Source organism: Sinocyclocheilus anshuiensis, unplaced genomic scaffold (assembly GCF_001515605.1).
Source record: "Sinocyclocheilus anshuiensis isolate Anshui unplaced genomic scaffold, SAMN03320099.WGS_v1.1 scaffold850, whole genome shotgun sequence".
In the NCBI taxonomy this organism is placed as follows: Eukaryota; Metazoa; Chordata; class Actinopteri; order Cypriniformes; family Cyprinidae; genus Sinocyclocheilus; species Sinocyclocheilus anshuiensis.
In genome coordinates, this window is record NW_015537937.1 from 2,784,112 (window position 1) to 2,806,944 (window position 22,833).

The 22,833-nt window shown below is 37.8% G+C and overlaps 1 protein-coding gene and 1 long non-coding RNA gene across 2 annotated transcripts; both read left to right on the forward strand.

Moving 5' to 3' along the window:
- The first annotated feature begins 235 nt into the window (after positions 1-235).
- Positions 236-1,465, forward strand: LOC107660135 (uncharacterized). The gene is made up of 3 exons (XR_001630974.1): positions 236-332; positions 419-459; positions 1,393-1,465. It is a non-coding gene; the product is annotated as an uncharacterized LOC107660135 (long non-coding RNA).
- A 241-nt stretch (positions 1,466-1,706) lies between these two features.
- Positions 1,707-17,865, forward strand: LOC107660374 (zonadhesin). Its single transcript, XM_016449646.1, has 29 exons — positions 1,707-1,738; positions 1,828-1,829; positions 2,201-2,451; positions 3,045-3,126; positions 3,256-3,611; positions 4,153-4,693; positions 6,164-6,360; positions 6,758-7,138; positions 8,886-9,169; positions 9,755-10,020; positions 10,176-10,226; positions 10,303-10,440; positions 10,581-10,837; positions 10,950-11,034; positions 11,324-11,401; positions 11,801-11,938; positions 12,023-12,282; positions 12,485-12,569; positions 12,701-12,787; positions 12,934-13,071; positions 13,178-13,290; positions 13,896-14,042; positions 14,160-14,244; positions 14,369-14,473; positions 14,622-14,759; positions 16,289-16,548; positions 16,734-16,818; positions 16,955-17,084; positions 17,416-17,865. The coding sequence occupies exons 1-29, from the start codon at positions 1,707-1,709 to the stop codon at positions 17,450-17,452; spliced, it is 4,809 nt and encodes a 1,602-aa protein (XP_016305132.1). The 3' UTR covers positions 17,453-17,865.
- The last annotated feature ends 4,968 nt before the right edge of the window (positions 17,866-22,833 follow it).

Here is a 22,833-nt window from a genome sequence, read left to right on the forward strand (position 1 = left end):
CTGGACTTTGATAAGGACATGACTGGGACTAAATTGAATGAAATCAAGTACAGTGAACATCCGTAACTAACTATACATCAAAACCCCTCCCCTTTCGGTGGGGCACCACTGACAAAACCACACCTTCTAAGGGTCAATGGTGCATTTTCACCACCTTCATAACAGCCAGCACATTCTAACCCTTCTCATTGTCCTGAGGTAGACCCACCTCAGCTCAACACTAGAGGACTCTTTAGAGACACTGGGAGAGACACTATGTCAGGGGACGCATACCTGATGTTGCTCTCTATAGTAGCCTATTTATGTGTTCTCAACACTGAGGCTTATTCAGGGTAGGTTTTCTTTCTATCACTCTTATATTGTGTTTAACAAAGCTGAGTTTCTTAACATTTATTAACATTCCATTCATCACTTGCAGAGGTTTTCCACTCACTCTTCCTGACTGGAGATCAAATGCAGGTAAGAACTACACCAGCATAAATCCAGATGCCTCACTTCCATAAGGTTATAATTGTAGGCTGGTAACACTTGAAGCCTTTAAATATGGTGCATTATAAAAAGCATTTTTAAAGCATTAGTTATGCCTTGTAATGCACAATATAACGAGTTCTATGAATAAGTTTAATCATTGATGTTTTAAAAATATATTTTTAAAATATAATATTACATTGTTAATATTGTATAATAGAATATAATATACATTATAATATTTATGTATGCATTATTACACCTTTAGAAAATATATTGCATTAAAACATAATAAAATATAAAACATAATTTCAGATGTAACAAAGAATCTGCAAATATTATAATGCATTTTTAACTTACAATATTTATGAAAAGATAGCTTCAAGTGTTACTGAATGTATAATGCATTATGCAGGTATTCATAATGTATGTTATAATGCATTATATATATTTTATAAATAATTGTAACCAAAGTTAAAATGCATTATAATACATGAAGGGCTGTTTGTGTTTTAATGCATTATACATTCTAAATGTGTAACAATTAATAGGTAAGTGATATAATGTATTATAACAGTGGTTAAAATTACTCATAAAATAGTACAATGCATTATGATGTGCATTACAAGACATAATTAATGCAACATTTATAATGCATTATATAGAAAAGCTTTAAGTAAAGTGTCACCAACTTCTGTGGTACTGAAAAGAGGACCTGTTAGAAACCATGCTATCTTCTCTAATAGAAGCATCACACCGGTATGACCAATTTCTCGCAAGAGTGACTGTGGACACGAACATTTGTTATAACAATCCAAACAGAACTATGTTTTCGGTTTCTTTCTTGTTTTCGATTAGGTTCTTATTCTCATTCCACTTTTGTTTTTTATTGTCCTTTAATCACTTTTCCCTCCTGTGCTGTAGATTATTTCGCAAAGTGTGATTTTGGCAGTGATTTGCCGGCATCCTGCGATTGGACCTCTGAGGGACCCATCAGTGCTCAGACAGCAACAGGTAATTATACTGCTGAGACGAAATTGCTGCAGAGACAGTAACTGCTTTGTGTTTACAACCAATCCATTCACCTGCGGCAACAACAACAGCAGTTAATAGGTTTCTAACAGCACGTAGCAGAGCTTCTTTAAACTTCTTTTTCCTCAAATTACGTTATTCAACTTGACTTTCAAGTACGCTATTCACCGCATTCAACCACCTGTGTGAACAAGACATTGGTCGACATGCTACACTGTAAGAATTCGCAAAACACAAAGTACAGATCAGAGTCTAACTTGTGGCACATGTTGGCTTTGAGTCTGTAAGCAGGTGATTTGATAATTATTTATGACTGCATGCTTTTAGAGGTCAGTCTATGAACGATATGCAAGAATATAAGAGCAAACTCATTGTGTTTTGAGAAAAAAATATTCATAGTTCTGTATTCTGTACAAAACAGAGCTCTTTTTGGAGCTTTGTACTACTTCTAAGAACAGGGACAAGTAACAACAAGCCAGATTCGAACTTGCACAGTTCACATAAGCACCAGAGCGCTATGTATCAGGATACATGTTACCCACAAGCACTGTTTTATTATTACAAAAGTGTAAATTACAAACTTGTGAAGGCTTACATTTTTATAGTAAACAAAAACTGACAAGACGGACATCATTTCAGCAGCTCTCTTGCAAATCATTTAAATTTACACTTGATTTGTCTTTTTGTCTATGTGTTATAGAGGAAACATCTCTCCATCCTGAGAGTCCATCTGGTGCGTTTCACCTCAAGAGTGGATTTCTTAAGATCTCAGAAGACTCCTGTCTGGAGTTCTGGTACCATAAACCTAACAAGAAGAGTTCTGAACTCAAAGTTTTGCTAGAGGGTGATATTCTGCAAACATTGATTTGGACCTCAGAGACATCTAGCACTGGAGACTGGAGACAAGTCTTCATCCCTCTCAAAAAGCAGTTTGACAAAGACAACATCCAGGTACAGCAATTTAAATATTCATATTTAGGTTTTGGGCATCTTTGTGGAGAAAGATAGCAGATAATATTAAAAGGTCATTTAAAAAAAAAAAAAAGAATTTCCATGTGTTTTAACTGTGTATCCAGAAAGTTAGAACATTTTGCAGCCAATGAAACCAACAAAACAATTAATTATCATGCCGGCGGAAACAAATTATTCTATCATTCATAATCTGCTGTTGTCTAACCTTTTAATTTGTGCAAAAATCTAAAAAAAAAAAAACTTTTTGTGGCAAAAATTTTTGGATAAGCAATACAGATACAAAAATAACTCCATGCAGTTCACCAACGGAGACTGATTAAGTAGGAAGTAACCCCCTTGAAAAACCTCCAGAATTTTACTTCTAGACATATGCATTGTAAATTAAGCTGTCTGCCATCTAAAAACACAACATGAATTTCTGTAAGTTGTTTGATAAGAAAGCATCTGTGAAAATAATGAGCACAATAGTAATTGTAGTAATTTAAAAACGTTTGTGTCTTGAGTGATGAACCTTTTGCAGGCACTGAAGAATCACTATTACTCCCTGCAACTGTAATTGTGTTCTCTGGCAGGTTGTTTTTGAGCTATTAAAAGGTCTGCAAGATGATGAACAAACTGCCTTTGACAGAATAGGAATACGGAAGGGACAATGCGGTGAGTGACATATGATTATTATTATTTTGACCTAGTACATCACTTACCAACATACAAACATCCTCAAGCTAAATTCACCATATTTATTGGCCTTTGGGAAATAGTAAAGTGTTAATATATCATCCACAGGGCCACAATGTCAGCGAGGAGGCACATTTTGGACTGATAAAAGCACTCGCTGCACTTGCACTGATGAGCACCTCATCTGTTCTCACGTCCCTCGGTCCAAAGATACTTTTGGCACCTGCCATGTGGCCTCTGACCCACACTACACTACTTTTGATGGGGTCAGCTTCCAATTTGAGAGTCCTTGTACCTACGTCTTGTCAAAGGTCTGCGATGACTCAGGGTTGCTTCCTGAGTTTGCAGTGGAGGTGCAAAATGAGAATAAAGGGCACTCGCGCATATCTTCCATTCAGCAAGTGAACATCAATGTACATGGTCTGAGAGTGACCATGGTGAGGACCGAGAGGACAAAAGTCATGGTGAGCTTTTCAACCACAATGAATGATGATTAGATAGAACATATTTGTCTTTTGTCTTAAGTTTGACTTTAACAACAATAACTTTAAGTTTGTTCATTAGATTAGATTTGGAGGACTTTAGCATTACATCACTTGCTCACCAATGGATTCTCTGCAGTGAATGGGTGCCATGAGAATGAAAGGCCAAACAGCTGACAAATACTCACAATAATCACAATAATCCACAAGTAATCCACATGACTCCAGTTCATCAATTAGCATCTTGTAAAGTGAAAAGCTGTGTTTTAAGAAACAAATCCATTAAGGTATTTTAACTTTAGACACTCACTTCTGCCACTTAAACCATTCTGACGGCACCCATTCACTGCGGAGGATCCATTGATGAGAAAATTATGCAATGATGCAAATTATGCTAAATTCCTCCAGATCTGTTCAAATGAAGAAACAATCTCATCTACATCTTGGATGGCCTGAAGGTGGGCAAATTTTCATTTTTATGTGAACTACTCATTCAACCACTTTCCACTGTTGTCCTAATCAGGTTAATGGGATTTGGAAGAATCTCCCTCTACTTCTGCAAGGAAACAGAGTTACGGTTAATGCCCAGGGAGATGCTTTGGTCCTTCAGACAGACTTCAAACTGTCCGTCTTCTACTTGAGGTCCGGTGCCGTTCAGGTGATTGTCCCCAGCCATTACTCAAACAGAATCTGTGGCATGTGTGGCAACTTTAACCACGAGACAGAAGATGACATCAAGATCCCAGACAGGTCACTGATGCAGGACACGCATGTTTTAGGGCAGAGCGTGTGTGAGGAACCCACCCTCCCCAGGGTCTGTACAGATGCAGAGGAGCAGAAGTATGCCAGCGAGGTTTACTGCGGCATGCTAACATCCAGACAAGGGCCATTTTCAACGTGCTCATCTGTTCTGAATGCAGATAGTTTCTTCCGAAGCTGCATGTTTGATATGTGTACAACTCACGGAGATCCTGCAGCCCTCTGCAATGCCATTGAGGCCTTCAGTGCCACCTGCGACAAAGTTGGGATCTCTGTTCTGGCCTGGAGGAACACAACATTCTGTCGTATGTACTTAAAATTATCTATAAAAAAAAACATTCTGGTCATAAACTCGACTGTATTGATCGATAAAGAATTTTGTCACAGTAATGCACCCACAATGGAAGTCTATGAGGCTTTTTGGCCATGATTTATGCAGTTAAAAAAAAAAGTGTATTATTTGATCTGTAAAGTTCTCCTTTTTAAATGGACTTTAATATGTGAATGAACATTTGATTATGCATTACTAATGCAATTTCTGATGGTGGAGTTTGGTCCATGTAAAAAGTGCACCAGGATTAACCAATATTATGGTCGATACTGATAAGTCAGTAATTACTTTTGGGTGATGACCAATAAATAGCTGACATTATAAATTATTTCATTTAAAAAAATTACTACATGTGAATTTTAGGCATCACATTATGATGTATAATATGAAATATAGACAAATATTCCTTTAGAAATCTCCTATAGAACCACAATTATTATTCAGGCTTTGGCTGTCCATCAGAGTTCCATAACGAACCGAAAATATTTTTACACTTGTCTTAACATAAAAGACATTTCTTTGGCAAAGCATCTGTAAATTGTGATATGGCTTAGTGAGGTTATTTAAATAGCAAAATGTTGCAATTGAATTAAATAAGTATTTTGTCTGCATGTTTTAGAGTGAAACGCATAACTGTGTTGATGCAAGCAGCTCATGGTCCAGTTTCAACGTCTCAGTTCACAGCGAACTCAATATTTGAATGTGTTGGTTACTATTTAAAAAGAAAACACTAAATAATATACCCGTAATTAAATATTCATTTGTAATTAATTTACAGTGTAGTTGAATTATAATATTAAGATAATATTAATAATTTTACTCTAAAAATGCACCAGATTGATGCATTTAACTTTAAAATATCTCAAATTTTCTTCACCCCCCCAAAACCACCTAGAGAGACTGAGGTCCACCCCCCTATAGTCTCACAAATCCTGGGTTAAATCTTTGCCATAATATATTGTTATCCCTTCAAGTTTGTAATATAACCCTTTAAATCTCAAAAATAGGCATCAAGAAGTATATGTGAAACTGGCCTTGAACTCTATCAAAATGCATCCGACCTTCAATATTAGTTTAAAGCCTTAGTATCTCCTCTCCACCCAAATCTATGAAACAATAGAGACAAGCGATTCGAGTACTGCCAGTATTATTAGGCTAATCATAAATATAAATTAAGGCTTGACATGTCAGATCAGATTACCTGATTTGAGCCACTGTTGAGCAAATGGCCTATCTCAGACCTCTCTGTAATCAGTAGTGCGGTCTCCACCTAACAACCCACACAGAAGTACTAGACATAGTGACTGGTTATTAATTAATCATCTCCCACACCTTCACCAGCTGACCCGTAACTTTCCATTACAAACCACAAAGGCACTGAGAAACATATTGTGAATCTATAAGTCAGATTGTTTATGTTTGATTCTTCGGGTTTCTGTTTTAGCTGTGGCGTGTGGCCCTCACAGCCACTATAACGCCTGTGCCAGCGGCTGCCCTAAGACCTGCTCCAGCCAGGATGCTACAGGGTCTTGTGGGATATGTGAGGAGCGCTGTGAGTGTGACGATGGCTTCATGCTCAGCGGAGGAGCATGCGTATTAGCTGAAGACTGTGGATGTTGGGCAAATGGACAGCATTATTTGGTACAGTAGCTTAGCCATCTTATTGTTATCATCACATCATTATAGATAGATAGATAGATAGATAGATAGATAGATAGATAGATAGACAGATATATAGACAGATAGATAGACAGATAGACAGACAGACAGACAGGCAGGCAGGCAGGCAGGCAGGCAGATTTAAGCTCTTAATTTAACTCTAAAACGTACAAAATTCTCTTCCAGAATTCAAGTTTTATATATTTTTTAAAATGCGTGTTTTTTTTTTAAATGTTACGCATGCATATACAAACAATTCAGTTAAAGCATCAGTAAACTATTATAGAATTTTAGTTAATACACATTATATTTTACTGAAATATTTCTGTATATTTTACTAAAATAGTATAGTTAATCTTTCTCTTCCTGTCCTATCTAGATCAGAGAGACATTTATGGAGGGTGAATGTGAGCAACAGTGCCAGTGTTTGGGCAATGGGAACATTCAATGTTCACCTACATCCTGCAAAGCTGATGAAGTATGCATGGTTAAGGACGGAGTCTTGGGTTGCTTTCCATCCAGCCCGGTGACCTGCAGAGTCTACGGTGACCCCCATTACATCACTTTCGATGGCAAGGCCTACTCCTTCTGGGGCACTTGCAACTACACCATAGCAAAAACCTGCGGGGTTACTGAAACCCAGTTCACAATAACGGCACGAAATGAGGGACAGAACAACTCTGCAACTTCCTCTCTTAACTCTGTAGCTCTTGATATGGAAGGCCTACATATTGTCATCGGAAAGAACAAGCAGGTTTATGTGAGTGTCTTGTTTTTGTCATTCATTTGGATTTGACCATACTATCAGTGTGTGTACTGACTTAATGTATTCAGTTACACCACAAACATGCAATACATATTAAAAAATAGAAAAAAATATTAACTGATTAACCATTTGAGGTATCATTAGTGTACGTACGGCATGAGTTACAAAGGAATCATATCATGAGGAATGAAATCTTGATTCTTGACATACTATGAAAACATACAAACATTTCAGAACTCAAAACTGCCTAGTCCAAAGAAATTCCAATCTGCAAAAATGGCAACTTTGTAACACCATAAAGATAAATCCATCAGCACATGACCATCCATATTTACACATCAATCTGGAGATTGTGCATGTCATCAGAAACTAGAAAGATAGCAGCAGAGAACAAGAAAAGCAAACAAATTAGAGTACAATTAGGGTAAGTTTGTGATGCCTCCTCATTGTTTTCCACGTAGCACTTATCTTCTAATAGTACGCACTTACCACGTAGCACTTATGTACCTAATCATTCATGATATACATGGGCAGTTCATGGAAAGAAATGTGGGCAGGAGCTGCCATCTAAAATATATGACCCATAATTAGTGTTTACAGTAAGTAAAATGTTCATATTCTAAAGGTAAGTGATAAGAGACGTGTTTGCTTATGACGTATATCTTTCAATGATAACATTTGAGGAGTGTCCTGATAGTGACTTCTGCTTCACATAATAAGGCCTCTGGCAAAGATATGTAGCTGCAGTACTACAGATCTAAACTTGTTGCATTTTTTAACCAAAGTATTCATCACCATGTTATGAGTAACATGACCCTCTCTGGCCCTCACACTGAAGATAAAACAATGTGCCAACAAATGAATGACCCAGTTTTAATTTTACAAATCTAAGCATATTTTTATGATTAGCATGATGATTTGGGATAGTAATCAAATATCCCTTATCAAACATTTTCTAAAATAGTTTCCAGCAGAATACTAAACTTACTCTAGTTATTTTTTACTACAATACAACTGTGCCAACTTAGCATCAGCTGCCAGAAACATAAAAAAAAAATAATAATAAATAACAGAAAGATTTTGAAAGCATCGGTTTGAAGAAGATTACACTACTACAAGAAATGTATCATGATATCATGTTAGTAACAGGATGAATCATATTTTGGCAGAATCTATGGCTATCATAGTAAATTTCGTATACCTCCTTTCCCCAGTCTTAAAACCTGAACCTCACAAAAACTCTTTCAAAACCAGACACTATCTCAATGTAAAAATGTAAAGAAAAAAAATAAGACATTATATTTTGCTTATAGCTTATTGTAGGACCATTGAAGGTTTTCCATAGTTACATGAATTTTAAGACATTTACCTCAAAATATCATTATTGTACTACAAAAGTCATTAAAAAAGCTGCATAGGGAAACAAAAACTGCAGTATTATAGTATAAATAGTAGTAATAGTAATAGTAGTTACAGTAAACTGAATTTAAAATACAGGCAATTTAAGTATACAGATAGATAAATAGATAGACAAAAGCACATCAAAAATGTAAAATATCTGCCTAAATTAATGCTGATTAATTACCGAACATAAGATAATCAATAAAAAAAATATATGTACTGTAAATAAATGTAAATCGTAACGGTCCTAATCTAGGCCTCATTTCCTCGAAAGGTTTGATGACATACTGTATACTCAAAAAGTTCCTTACCTTGACACATATGTTTTTCTTCACTCCAGGCAAACGGTGGTCAGGTTCGCCTCCCTGCGGAGTTTGGTTCCTCTGTGTCTGTGTTTCAGTCGGGACCCTACGCTCAGGTTAATACAAACTTCGGTCTGAGGCTGCTGTTTGGAAACGCCAGGCTGTTCGTTCAGGTGGATGAACGCTACAGAGGAGTATTGTGCGGCCTGTGCGGGACCTACTCCGGGAGTCAGTTTGACGACTTTCTGACACCCGAAGGCAACACAGTAGCGAATCCGCACGAGTTCGCCAGCAGCTGGAATACCGACGACAGCGATTGGCCGTAAGAATTTGGAATCCTCACAAAAATTATATTGATTCCTAAAATATAAATCTGAATTGATAAAGATAGACAAACAAACTGATATTGTGCAATGATACTGACAGATGTTGCACCTCAGTGATTTAAAGGATTATTACTCAACTCAGACACCAAATTGAAATAAAAGAAACATAAAAGTCGTGTTGACAGTTCTGTAAAATGAGCAGACTGAAAGTGATGTTGTTACTCTCTACAAATGACATCCACTCTTGCTCTTCTTCTTGGCGTGTTTATGAGAGTTCGCAAGCCGCTTCGTGAACGAGTCATTCTTTTTTCAGTCGGATCTTTTCAATGGCTGATTCTTTTCACAAAAATTCAGTTCACGAAGCGACTCACTGACTCACCGATCCAGTGTTATGGGAAATAGGAAAGTAGCAGCAGCCTAACTGAATCATGGAATGTGAAATACAAAGAGGCAAAAAGCTTTGGCACACTATTAAAATTAAGTAATTTGTTTTGTTTTGTTTTTTAATTTTCTGTGATAAAAAGCAACATTGTAATATCAAATAAAGACATAATATTCAGTTTTTTATACCTTTTTTCCAGTTGCAGTAATGGCTCTCCAGACCCCCCTGAGTGTCATCCAGGCCTGGAGGATGATGCATATACAAAGTGCAGTGAACTGTTTGAAGATGCTTTCAAAGAGTGCCACTGGTTTGTTCCACCACAGATTTATGTCAGCAGCTGCGTTTCTGATTACTGTATTTCCAAGGGTGACAAAGCTCAGCTCTGCACCTCTTTGGAGGACTATGTGTCTGCTTGTGAAATAGCTGAGGTGTTTCTGCCACACTGGAGGAATCACACCTTGTGTTGTAAGTGATTAGTAAAAAAATTATCATAAATATGCTAACTTCATATTTGTCTTATTCAAATGTTTGTCCTATTCAAATAATGAATAAATCGTTTTCATAGATTTTTTTCAGTATATTAAATTAAAAAATATATATATTTTTTTTTTTTTCCATAGTTGCCGATCCACTGCCAACAGATGACCCCACACCAACTCCATCTGCAGCAAGTAAGCAGTATTTCTTCTATCTATCTGTCTTTCTTCTTTTTTCTATATTTATTTTAATTATTTTGTCATTACACAGGTTGCCCATGGAGCTGTAACTTTGACCAGGATGAATGTGACTGGGAACAACTTATCCAAGACAGTTTTGATTGGACCAGATGGTCAGGGTCAACGCCATCAAACTTCACTGGGCCAGCCGGTGACCACACCACAGGAAGTAGGTTTTCTGTGCAAATTGGTTTATACAATCTAAAGTAGACTATGGGATTCTGATGGCATTGGGGAAAACTCAAAAAAAAAAAAAAACTGTGTTGACTGCCCTATTCACCTCTCTGACTCTCTGACTGTTTTATATAGGTGGCTATTACATGTATATTGAGGGGGATAGTGTGTTTTATGGCGACTCAGCCCGAATAATGAGCCCTGTCTGCCACACTTCTGGCAAGCAGTGTTTGAGCTTCTGGTTTCACATGTATGGCCTGGCAAATGCTATGTTACTCAACCTCTACATATTTGAGAACAATCGTGCCTTAAAAATATGGTCTAGAACTAACAACCAGGGCAACAGTTGGTACCAAGGCCAGGTTGAAATCAAACCACAACAGCCATTCCAGGTATGTTACTCTATGTGCATATCCCAAGTAGAGTCAATGAATTTAGAGGACAAAAGATGATGTGCTCTAGGCAGATATGTTAAATATGATAAGTGATTGTTTGTTGTTTCAGATCATCATTGAAGGCATCAGGGGCTCAAATCCTCTCTCAGATGTGTCCATAGATGATGTGTCCATAATGCATGGTGCATGTGACCGTAAGTGTTGTAGATATTAATCTATTACAGACTGATCTTTAAAAACAGTTTGAAGCTTTTTTTTTTTTGTGGCATGATCAATGACTACTTTCAGTGTTTTTTTGTTTGTTTTTTTGCTTTGCTAGTCTTAAAAAATACTACTTCACTACTTCAGACTCTACTTCAGAAATGTTGTTGTTAACTGGATATTTATTTATTTTATTTTTATATTTTAAATATAATATTTTTGTATATTTCAATTATAATATTACAACAAGCTCCAATTAATTTTATCTCAAAACATTGGCAGATTTGTCTGCAGAAGATTTGGACTTGACAACTCTGGCACCCCATCCATCTACTCCAAACTTAAAGGACCCCCATCCAAGTAAGACTTCTAATAATAATATTAATGTTAATGTGATGTAAGATAAGATATTAACACATTATTCATAGGTAATTGTTCCTGTAAGTGTTTTTGTAGTTTCTGCAGAGGACATGAGTTTGATTCTTATGGAATGCATGAACTGATCAAATGTACAGTATACCTTCAAAGCAATTAAAACATAAAGGTGTCTTGTGAATATAAATGTAAAGTGGATGGATTGTGAAAAGTGGGAGTTACACACAAAACGAGAGAAAATTAAAAGTAACATGGATTTGTGAGATATCAGACATCACTTTATAGTTTTGATGTTTAAAAACACGGTCACATGCATCATCTTTGTGGATCAGAGTATGGTTAACTGCTTGGCATGATGATTATATGGTTAACTTGTTTTGTCAGATTGCAGGATGAACTGCGATTTTGAAAGTGACATCTGCAGTTGGACTCAAATGGTGACTGACGTTTTTGATTGGACAAGACACAAAGGCTCCACCCCCACATCAATGACTGGTCCCTCCTCTGACCACACAACAGGAAGTAGGTTAATTTCACATATTATTTCACATATTGGTCAAGTTTTTGACCGTTTTCCTAATCAAATGTCTCCTTTTCCTGGTCCAGGTGGGTTTTATATGTACATTGAGGGTGACAGTGCTGTCCATGGTGATACGGCCCGTCTACTCAGTGCAGAATGTGCTGATCCTCAACCTCAATGTCTTCAGTTCTGGTATCACATGTATGGCTCCAGCTGGACCATGGGACTGAGCGTCTACCTGCTGCAATATGGCAATGTGGCCAAAGAGGTGTGGAGAATGAGAGAAGACCAAGGAAACATGTGGCATCTTGCACGGGTGGACCTGAGACCAGATGTTAAGTTCCAGGTCAGTGAAAGTTTGAAAACTTATGTATCAAATCTTCTTTGAATGCTCCATGGTAAAGTAAACATAAAAAACTTTTTATCAGTTTAATATGAGGTGCAGGCTTTAACTTTTTCTGTATACTATTAATTTAATTATATTTTGCCAAAAATGTTTAATCAGTTTTATTTCAAAATAAAACAAATCTCTGTTATTGTTCTATCAGGTGATCTTTGAGGGGCGTAGAGGAAGCTCAGCTCGGTCAGATGTTGCCATTGATGACGTCTCACTGCACAGAGGAGCCTGTATCGGTATGTTTCTACTCTTCCCTTAGTAAAAACATTCAGCTTTAAAAACAGGCCAACTTACTCAGCAGAACGACGACTTCGTTTTGCATAAGGGTTCTTAACTTAATGTGTTAACTGTTGTAAATATCTTTCAGATTTACCAATCCAGGTGGCTCCACCTTCAGTCCCATTGCCACCAGCTGCACCAATCCAACATAGAGAAATTCCAAACGCTTCAGCTTGTAAGTTCACTATCCACCACCGCAGTGTGATTACATTGTTATGATTCATGATGTCATAACACTCACACAGTTAATTATCTGCACCTTCCATTCTTTTCAAAAAGACACTAATGAAACCGTTACTGAAATGTACTTCTTTCCTCCAGCTTGTAGCATCAACTGTGATTTTGAAAGAGACATTTGTGCTTGGACTCAGTTGGCGACCGATGTTTTTGATTGGACAAGACACAGAGGCTCCACCCCCACATCGATGACTGGTCCCTCCTCTGACCACACAACAGGAAGTAGGTCTTGATTTCTAGGTCTTGAAGTCATTAGATCATTTTAAGATCAAAATCGTAACAATTATTTAACAAATTATATATGTGTGTTGCACAACTTCTTTTCCAGGTGGGTTTTATATGTACATTGAGGGTGACAGTGCTGTCCATGGCGACACGGCCCGTCTCCTCAGTGAAGAATGTGCTGACCCTCAACCTCAGTGTCTTCAGTTCTGGTACCACATGTATGGCTCCAGCTGGACCATGGGACTGAGCGTCTACCTGCTGCAATATGGCAATGTGGCCAAAGAGGTGTGGAGAATGAGAGAAGACCAACGAAATATGTGGCATCTTGCACGGGTGGACCTGAGACCAGATGTCAAGTTTCAGGTCAGTGAATCTTCTTGGAATGCTTTATATGTTAAATTAAATGCAATACACTATAACTACAAATATTTGAGCAGTGACATTTAGGAGACATAGAAAAATCTGTTATTGATCTATCAGGTGATCTTTGAGGGGCGTAGAGGAAGCTCAGCCCGGTCAGATGTTGCCATTGATGACGTCTCACTGCACAGAGGAGCCTGTAGCAGTATGTTTCTACTCTGCACTTAGTAAAAGCTCCACCTTCAGTCCCATTGACAAAACCTGTACCCATCCAACGTAGAGAGATTCCAAATGCTTCAGATTGTAAGTTCATTATCTACCACCGCAATGTGATTACATTATGATTCATGATGTCATAACACTCCCACAGTTAATTATCTGCGCCTTCCATTGTTTTCAGAAAGACACTAATGAAACCGTTACTGAAATGTACTTCTTTCCTCCAGCTTTTCTGGTACCACATGTATGGCTCCAGCTGGAGCATGGGACTGAGCGTCTACCTGCTGCAATATGGCAATGTGGCCAAGGAGGTGTGGAGAATGAGAGAAGACCAAGGAAACATGTGGCATCTTGCACGGGTGGACCTGAGACCAGATGTCAAGTTCCAGGTCAGTGAATCTTCTTGGAATGCTTTATATGTTAAATTAAATGCAATACACTATAACTACAAATATTTGAGCAGTGACATTTAGGAGACATAGAAAAATCTGTTATTGTTCTATCAGGTGATCTTTGAGGGGCGTAGAGGAAGCTCATCCCGGTCAGATGTTGCCATTGATGACGTCTCACTGCACAGAGGAGCCTGTAGTGGTATGTTTCTACTCTGCTGCAGCCCTTAGTAAAAACATTAAGCTTTAAAAATAGACCAACTCACTCAGTAGGACGACGACTTCATTTTGCAAAAGGGTTCTTAACTTAATGTGTAAATATTCAGATTTAACAGACCAGGTAGCTCCATCTTCAGTTCCATTGCCACCAGCTGCAACAATGCCACAACCTGCACCCATCCAAACTGCAGAAATACCAAACACCTCAGCTTGTAAGCTCACTATCCGCCACCGCAGTGTGATCACATTCTGATTGATGATGACATAAAATAACATTCTAACCATTAATGCTCTACACCTTCCATTGTTTTCAGAAAGATGCTGATGAAATTGTTAATGAAATTCACTTCTTTCCTCCAGCTTGTGGCATCAACTGTGATTTTGAAAGAGACATTTGCACTTGGACTCAGTTGGCGACTGATGTTTTTGATTGGACAAGACACAGAGGCTCCACCCCCACATCAATGACTGGTCCCTCCTCTGACCACACAACAGGAAGTAGGTCTTGATTAACAGATCTTGAGATCTTGAGTTGACCTTCCAAAATATATCAGTTATTTCACATTAATAAATTGATAGTTGTGTTGCACAAATTCTATGACAATTCCTCTCCTTAAGAGTCTCCTGATCCAAATTTCCAGGTGGGTTTTACATGTACATTGAGGGTGACAGTGCTGTCCATGGCGACACGGCCCGTCTCCTCAGTGCACAATGTGCTGATCCTCAACCTCAGTGTCTTCAGTTCTGGTACCACATGTACGGCTCCAGCTGGACCATGGGACTGAGCGTCTACCTGTTGCAATATGGCAATGTGGCCAAAGAGGTGTGGAGAATGAGAGAAGACCAAGGAAACATGTGGCATCTTGCACGGGTGGACCTGAGACCAGATGTCAAGTTCCAGGTCAGTGAATCTTCTTGGAATGCTTTATATGTTAAATTAAATGCAATACACTATAACTACAAATATTTGAGCAGTGACATTTAGGAGACATAGAAAAATCTGTTATTGTTCTATCAGGTGATCTTTGAGGGGCGTAGAGGAAGCTCAGACCAGTCAGATGTTGCCATTGATGACGTCTCACTGCACAGAGGAGCCTGTAGCAGTATGTTTCTACTCTGCACTTAGTAAAAACATTCAGCTTTAAAATCAACTCAACTTACTCAGCAAAATGACTACTATGTTTATCTTGCACGAGTGGACCTGAGACCAGATGTCAAGTTCCAGGTCAGTGAATCTTTTTGGAATGCTTTAAATTTTAAACACGCTAAACTATGACTAGAAATATTTGAGCAGAGACATTTAGGAGACAAAGAAAGATGTGTTATGGATCTATCAGGTGATCTTTGAGGGGCGTAGAGGAAGCTCAGACCAGTCAGATGTTGCCATTGATGACGTCTCACTGCACAGAGGAGCCTGTAGCGGTATGTTTCTACTCTGTGTCGGCCCTTAGTAAAATCATTCAGATTTAAAAACAAGTTAACTTGTTTTTAAAGGTTTATTTACTTTATGTATTAACAGTTGTAAATATGTTTCAGATTTACCAAACCAGGTGGCTCCACCTTCAATCCCATTGACAAAACCTCTATCCATCCAACGTAGAGAAATTCCAAACACTTCAGCTTGTAAGTTCACTATCCAGCACCGCAGTGTGATTACATTCTGTTGTGAATGCTGTTGCTATAAAATAACACTCCCACAATTATTTGTTGCATCTTCCATTGTTTTCAGAATAAGAATATTGAAACTGTTAATGTCATTTGCATCTTTCTTCCAGCTTCTGTCATCAACTGTGATTTTGAAAGAGACATCTGTGCTTGGACTCAGTTGGTGACTGATGTTTTTGATTGGACAAGACACAGAGGCTCCTCCCCCACATCAATGACTGGTCCCTCCTCTGACCACACAACAGGAAGTAGGTCTTATTTTCTAGATCTTCAGGTCATTCTACCATTTTAACTTCAAAATCATAAGATGAATTATTTTGCATCATTAAATTAATAATTGTTTTGCACAACTTCTTTTCCAGGTGGGTTTTATATGTATATTGAGGGTGACAGTGCTGTCCATGGTGACACGGCCCGTCTCCTCAGTGCAGAATGTGCTGATCCTCAACCTCAGTGTCTTCAGTTCTGGTACCACATGTATGGCTCCAGCTGGACCATGGGACTGAGCGTCTACCTGCTGCAATATGGCAATGTGGCCAAAGAGGTGTGGAGAATGAGAGAAGACCAAGGAAACATGTGGCATCTTGCACGGGTGGACCTGAGACCAGATGTCAAGTTCCAGGTCAGTAAAAGCTTGATAACTACTGCTTCTGATCTTCTGTGAATGCTCGAAGTTAAGTAAACATTCCTAAACTTTTTTTCAGTTTAATATGAGCTGTAGCCTTGAACTTGTATATACTGTATCTTAATTATTTTGGCAAAAAAGTGGCATTTAGTAAAGAAAAACCTCTGTAATTGGTCTATCAGGTGATTTTTGAGGGGCGTAGAGGAAGCTCAGCCCGGTCAGATGTTGCCATTGATGACATCTCACTGCACAGAGGAGCTTGTAGCGGTATGTTTCGCCTGGGTCTGGAGGCCCTTAGTATAAACAGCCTAACGTGTTAAGTGTTGTTAATCGATTTAATAGACATATTATCTGAATCCAATACCTAAGGATGTCAGTGAAACCTCTCTCTCTGTCTCTTCAGAGATCACGATCTCAGACACGTATGGAAATTCTGACAGCATAAGCAAAAATAACATGATAAAGCCAATCGAGGAGGTGGCAAAGAAAGAGAGCTGGAAAGCAACAGATGACAAAATCACAGCAAGACGGAGGTAGAGAGCCTTTTTTATATATACTGTATATATAAATTATTTACGATGAATTCAATATGATTATGAATTGATTAACAGCCATGTATATATGTGAGAGAGGCATTATTAAATACTTTTTTGCAGTGCATGTTACATAGTTAAACATTTATGTAAGACATTTGCTGTATTGCATGTTTTGTTTTAATATCTGTCCTCCTTTCTGCTCATATATAATATATGAGGAAAATTATGCATCTGTTTAAGAACCACTGTTGTTAGCTGTTTGTTTTTTGTTTTTTTGTAACAAATATTACTGACATCAGTTCATTTGCCTATGATCTTTGGTATGCAGGCGGTCCCTGCTGTTTAGGGAACGTTCTTGGGCTTGAGATGAAACACTGCGAGGCAACCCATTAGCTGAAAGCACCTGTCATTTGTCAACATGAACCCACTCAACATCATAGCTCATGAACTACTCAGACCAGTTTTAGCAAGATCATTTGCTGTGTAAGTGTTGTTTACCTAGGAAGTATCTCTTATCACCTCTAATGTAATCATTTCATATTATGATTTACACATAACACCATTGAAAGATATGGCGTTTTCCTCTAATATCACAGTGGTTTTTCTTCCTCAAGTTCACGTGTCTCTTAGCAGAGTAAGCACATTATATTAACTATGAGAATGTCCATACATCCACAGAACATGAATACTTATTTTAATTTTCAACAGTTAATCTATTGTTTTATCATTTATAAAACTAGCTAACGTCTTTTTACTGAATGTATTATGTGCATGGATGTTATCTGTGAGTCAGTGTTTTTGTCTTTCATTTAATAAACATTAATTTCATTCGGTAAACCTTCTGAAGGTCCTGTTATTTTTCAACTTTGAATCTTTGTATGATTCTGCACATTATTTAGATGTTGCATAATTGTTTTCCAGCATTCCTGTCATACTTGCAGATTTTAAGTGTAATGAGAAGTGACTTTTATATACAGCAAAACCTGCTTAGCAAGATGCAGATGCAAAACAGTATGTAGCCTCAAGAAATTTCAGCAGCTCTATTTAAACATGTAGTGAAGTGGCAGTAAAGTGAGTTGAGTTGGACACATTTACCTGAACAGGATGAAGGTTTTAGTTGTCCATTTCTGGCTTCTCTTACTGCTTCTGTACCAAAGAAAGAAGAACCTGGCATCAGGTAAGTCAGACACTCTCCAGGTCATCTGCATGTGTACACGTGTTCTGTGAGAATCTACAATAAACTCACATAAGATAGCCACAAAGTAAAACCTCCCTTTTTTGAAGGCAAGACACTCAATTTTGTTTCTATGACACATCTTTTTTTATACTAGCGGAAAGAACATTTCCAAACCATACATTCAAGTGTTTCCTTTATTATACTGAATCTATTTGTATCTATTTGTGTCTGTAGATTTTTATCTAAAGTAGTAGTATTTCATGTGATTCATGATACCAACATTTTACATAGCTGTGAAATTTCACAATTCTTGATTCCAATTTCGATACCAAAGCAAAAACTGCTAGCCTAGCTATAAATTTTAAACACTATTAAATAGAAACCCCTTAAAATGAGAACAACTAAACAAATTACAAGTGATAACAACATAATAGAACAAAGATACAAATTAATCAAACTGGTTTACATTTTTCAGGTATGTATAACAGTAGAAAACAGTACAAAAATGTAATAATCAAATGTAAAACAACATAATCTTTACTGTATAAATTAAATATTAATCCTTATTCAGCAGCACTTACATACACCAAATTCTCCCGTTTTATTCCTATCTATATTCTGTGTTCTGACTACAATCAGACATGCAATCGGAGTAAGACTAAATACTGTCAACACATTAACACAACACATTAATACAATAAATAATAATTGTCAAAAAAATTGATTTTGCATTCAAATTCGAGATAAAGTACTGTGTTAACAATAAAAAAAAAATTAAAAAAAAGGATTGTTTAAAAACAGCCTGGGGCCAAAGCTCTTCAATGTCATAGAACAGGGTTCCGCAAATCTTGCCCTGGAAGGCAAATGCACTGCAGAGTTTAGCTCCAACCTTGATCAAACTCGCCTTATCGGAATCTAATGATTCCGAAGACATTAATTAGCATGCTCAGGTGTGTTTGATTAGGGTTAGAGCTAAACTCTGCAGGAAAGTGGATCTCGTGGGCCAGAATTGAGGATCCCTGTCATAGAAGCTCCCCGGTACTGCTTTTTAACCACTATAGGGCAGTACATCATAAGAAGTGACAAAATGTAAAAGGTACTGGTGTATAGTTTTTTTGCGGTAGGTTTTTGTGCCTTACAAAGAAATTTTACAAAATTTATAATGATATCCAAACTAAATCCTGCTTGAATCAGTTTAGTCTTTTTCAATGATTAAACAAACTGCATCAGACTCAGTGACTAATGGATTTTTCCCCCCACACCATTCCATATTTCCAGCTTCACCACCAAACTCAACATCTATACCATCAATACGTTCACAAACAGCATCAACAGCCTCATCACTTCAGTCACATCCAACATTCCAACAGTTTTCAGTGCCAACCTCACCATCATCACCACAGTCATCATCCTCACCAACCATTAAACCATCATCATCATCCTCATCTTCTACACCATCAACAAAATCCTCTTCATCTTTACCAGTGTCGGCAGAATCAACATTATCATCCACACCATTGTCATCTTCAATGCCACCATCTTCAGCAATAACCTCAACACAAACTTCATCAACCTCACAATCTTTAACTATACCACCATCTACATCATCATCACCAACCATAACGATCTCATTAACAACCTTATCATCAACCCCAGCAGCACAGCCCTCACTATCAGCTGCCTCTACAACATCTTCTTCATCTTCCTTACCATCATCAGCTAACTTGCAGCCTTCATCACCATCACCATCATCTTCATCACCACCAACATTAATATCATTATCAACTTTATCAACATCTTCACCTGTCCCACTATTGTCATCATCACCACCATCTTCAATACCATCAAAAACACAATCGTCATCATCTTCACCATACTCAACACAATCTTCATCAGTACCACTATCATCATCATCATCATCAACAACAACAACACTATCATCTATAACATCTTCATCACTAACATTACCATCATCTTTATCATCATCAACACCATCTTCATCTTTCCCACTATTGTCATCATCATCAACCCCATCAGCACAGCCCTCACTATCAGCAACCTCTGCATCATCATCTTCATTCTTACCATCATCAACAAACTCACAGCCTTTATCATCATCCACACCATCTTTATCACCAACATTACCATCATCATCATTATCAACATCTTCAACACCACCTTCTACATCATCCTCATCATCTTCACCATTCTCAGCACCATCTTTATCAGTCCCATTTTTGTCATCATCATCATCTTATTCTTCAATACAATCATCTACACCATCTTCATCATCAACATTAACATCATCATCTACACCATCTTCATCATTCCCACTATTTTCATCATCATCGCCCCCACCAGCACAGCCCTTACTGTCAGCAACCTCTGCATCATCTACCTCATCCTTACCATCATCAACAGACTCACAGCTTACATCACCATCCACACCATCTTTAACATTAACATCTTTATCATTATCAACATCCTCAGTAATATCAACTCCACCATCCTCTTCATCTTTACCATCCACAGCAGCATCTTCATCAGTCCCACTATTGCCATCATCATCATCATCATCTTCTTCTTCTTCTTCTTCAACATCCTCAGTAATATCAACTCCACCATCCTCTTCATCTTTACCATCCTCAACATCATCTTCATCAGTCCCAATATCAACATCATCTTCTTCAAAACTATTATCTACACCATCTTCATCACCACCATATTCATCATTATCACCATCTTCAATACTATCAACCACACCATCTTCATCACCATCAGCACCATCTTCATCACTCCCACTACTAAAATCATCACCAACCCCCATCAGCACAACCTCTGCATCACCTTCCTCAACCTTACTATCATCAGCATCATCAACACCATCTTCAATACTATCATCTCCACCATCCTCAACATCATCTTCATCAGTCCCAATATCAACATCATCTTCTTCTTCAACACTATTATCTACACCATCTTCATCACCACCATCATCATCACCATCTTCAATAATATCAACAACACCATCTTCATCACTCCCACTACTGAAATCACCACCAACCCCCACCAGCACAACCTCTGCATCATCTTCCTCAACCTTACTATCATCAGCATCATCAACACCATCTTCAATACTATCATCTCCACCATCCTCAACATCATCTTCATCATTCCCAATATCAACATCATTATCTTCTTCTTCAACACTATCTGCACCATCTTCATCGCCAACATTGTCATCATCTTTATCATCAACACCATCATCTACAGCATCCTCATCATCTTCATTAACCTCAGTACCAAATTCATCAGTCCCAATATCAATATCATCATCTTCTTCTAGTTCTACACTATCATCTACACCCTTTTTATTATCTTTATCACCAACATTACCATCATCTTTATCTTTGTCAACACTATCTTCATCATATTCACCATCCTCAGCACCATCTTCATCAGTCCCACTATCATCATCAACTCCAACAACACAGCCCTCACTATCAGCAACCTCTATCTCATCTACTTCATCCTCACCATCTACATCAACAACCACACCATCATCATCACCAATGACACCATCTTTATCAACAACCTTGGCACAACCTTTATCATCCTCACCATCTTCACTATCATCAACTGTACAGCCATCTTCATCATCCCCAACCACAACACTGTCATCGATAACCACAATTTCATCATCCTCATCACCATTTTCACAACCTTCTTCATCCTTGCTATCATCATCCTCATCATCAATAGTAACCTCACCACCATTCTCCTCAATATCATACACATCACCACTATCTTCATCATCCTCGCCACCACCAAATTCACTCCAACCATTACTATCCTCAGCTCTGCCCTCATTATCAGCAAATTCTAAATCATCTTCCTCATCCTTACCATCTTCAGCGAATTCACAGCCTTCATCACCACCTCCAACATCTTCAACATTATCATCAACATCATCTTTATTGTCTCCATCATCTTTATCATCAACGTTACCATCATCTTTATCATCACCATCTTCAATATTATCAACAACTCCATCTGCACCATCCACATCAACATCTTTATCAATTCCATCTACATCATTTACACCATCTTCATCACCAATATTACTTTCATCACCAACATCTTCAAAACGATCATCTACACCATCTTCAGCACCATATTCATCAGTCCCACTATCATCATCATCAACTTCACCAGCACAGCTCTCACTATCAGCAACCTCTACATCATCTTCCACATCCTTACCATCATCAATAAACTCTCAACCTTTATCACCATCTGCATCATCTTCATCACCAACATTATCAACATCTTCAATACAATCATTTACACCATTTTCACCAGTCCCTCTATTGTCAACATCATCATCTTCAACACTATCATCTGCAATATTTTCATCATCTTCACCAACATCTTCATCAGTCCCAATATTGTCATCATCATCTTCAACAATACCATCTACACCACTTTTAATGTCTTCGCAATCTTCATTACCAAGATTACCATCATCAACATCTTCAGTACTATCATCAACACTATTTTCATCATCTT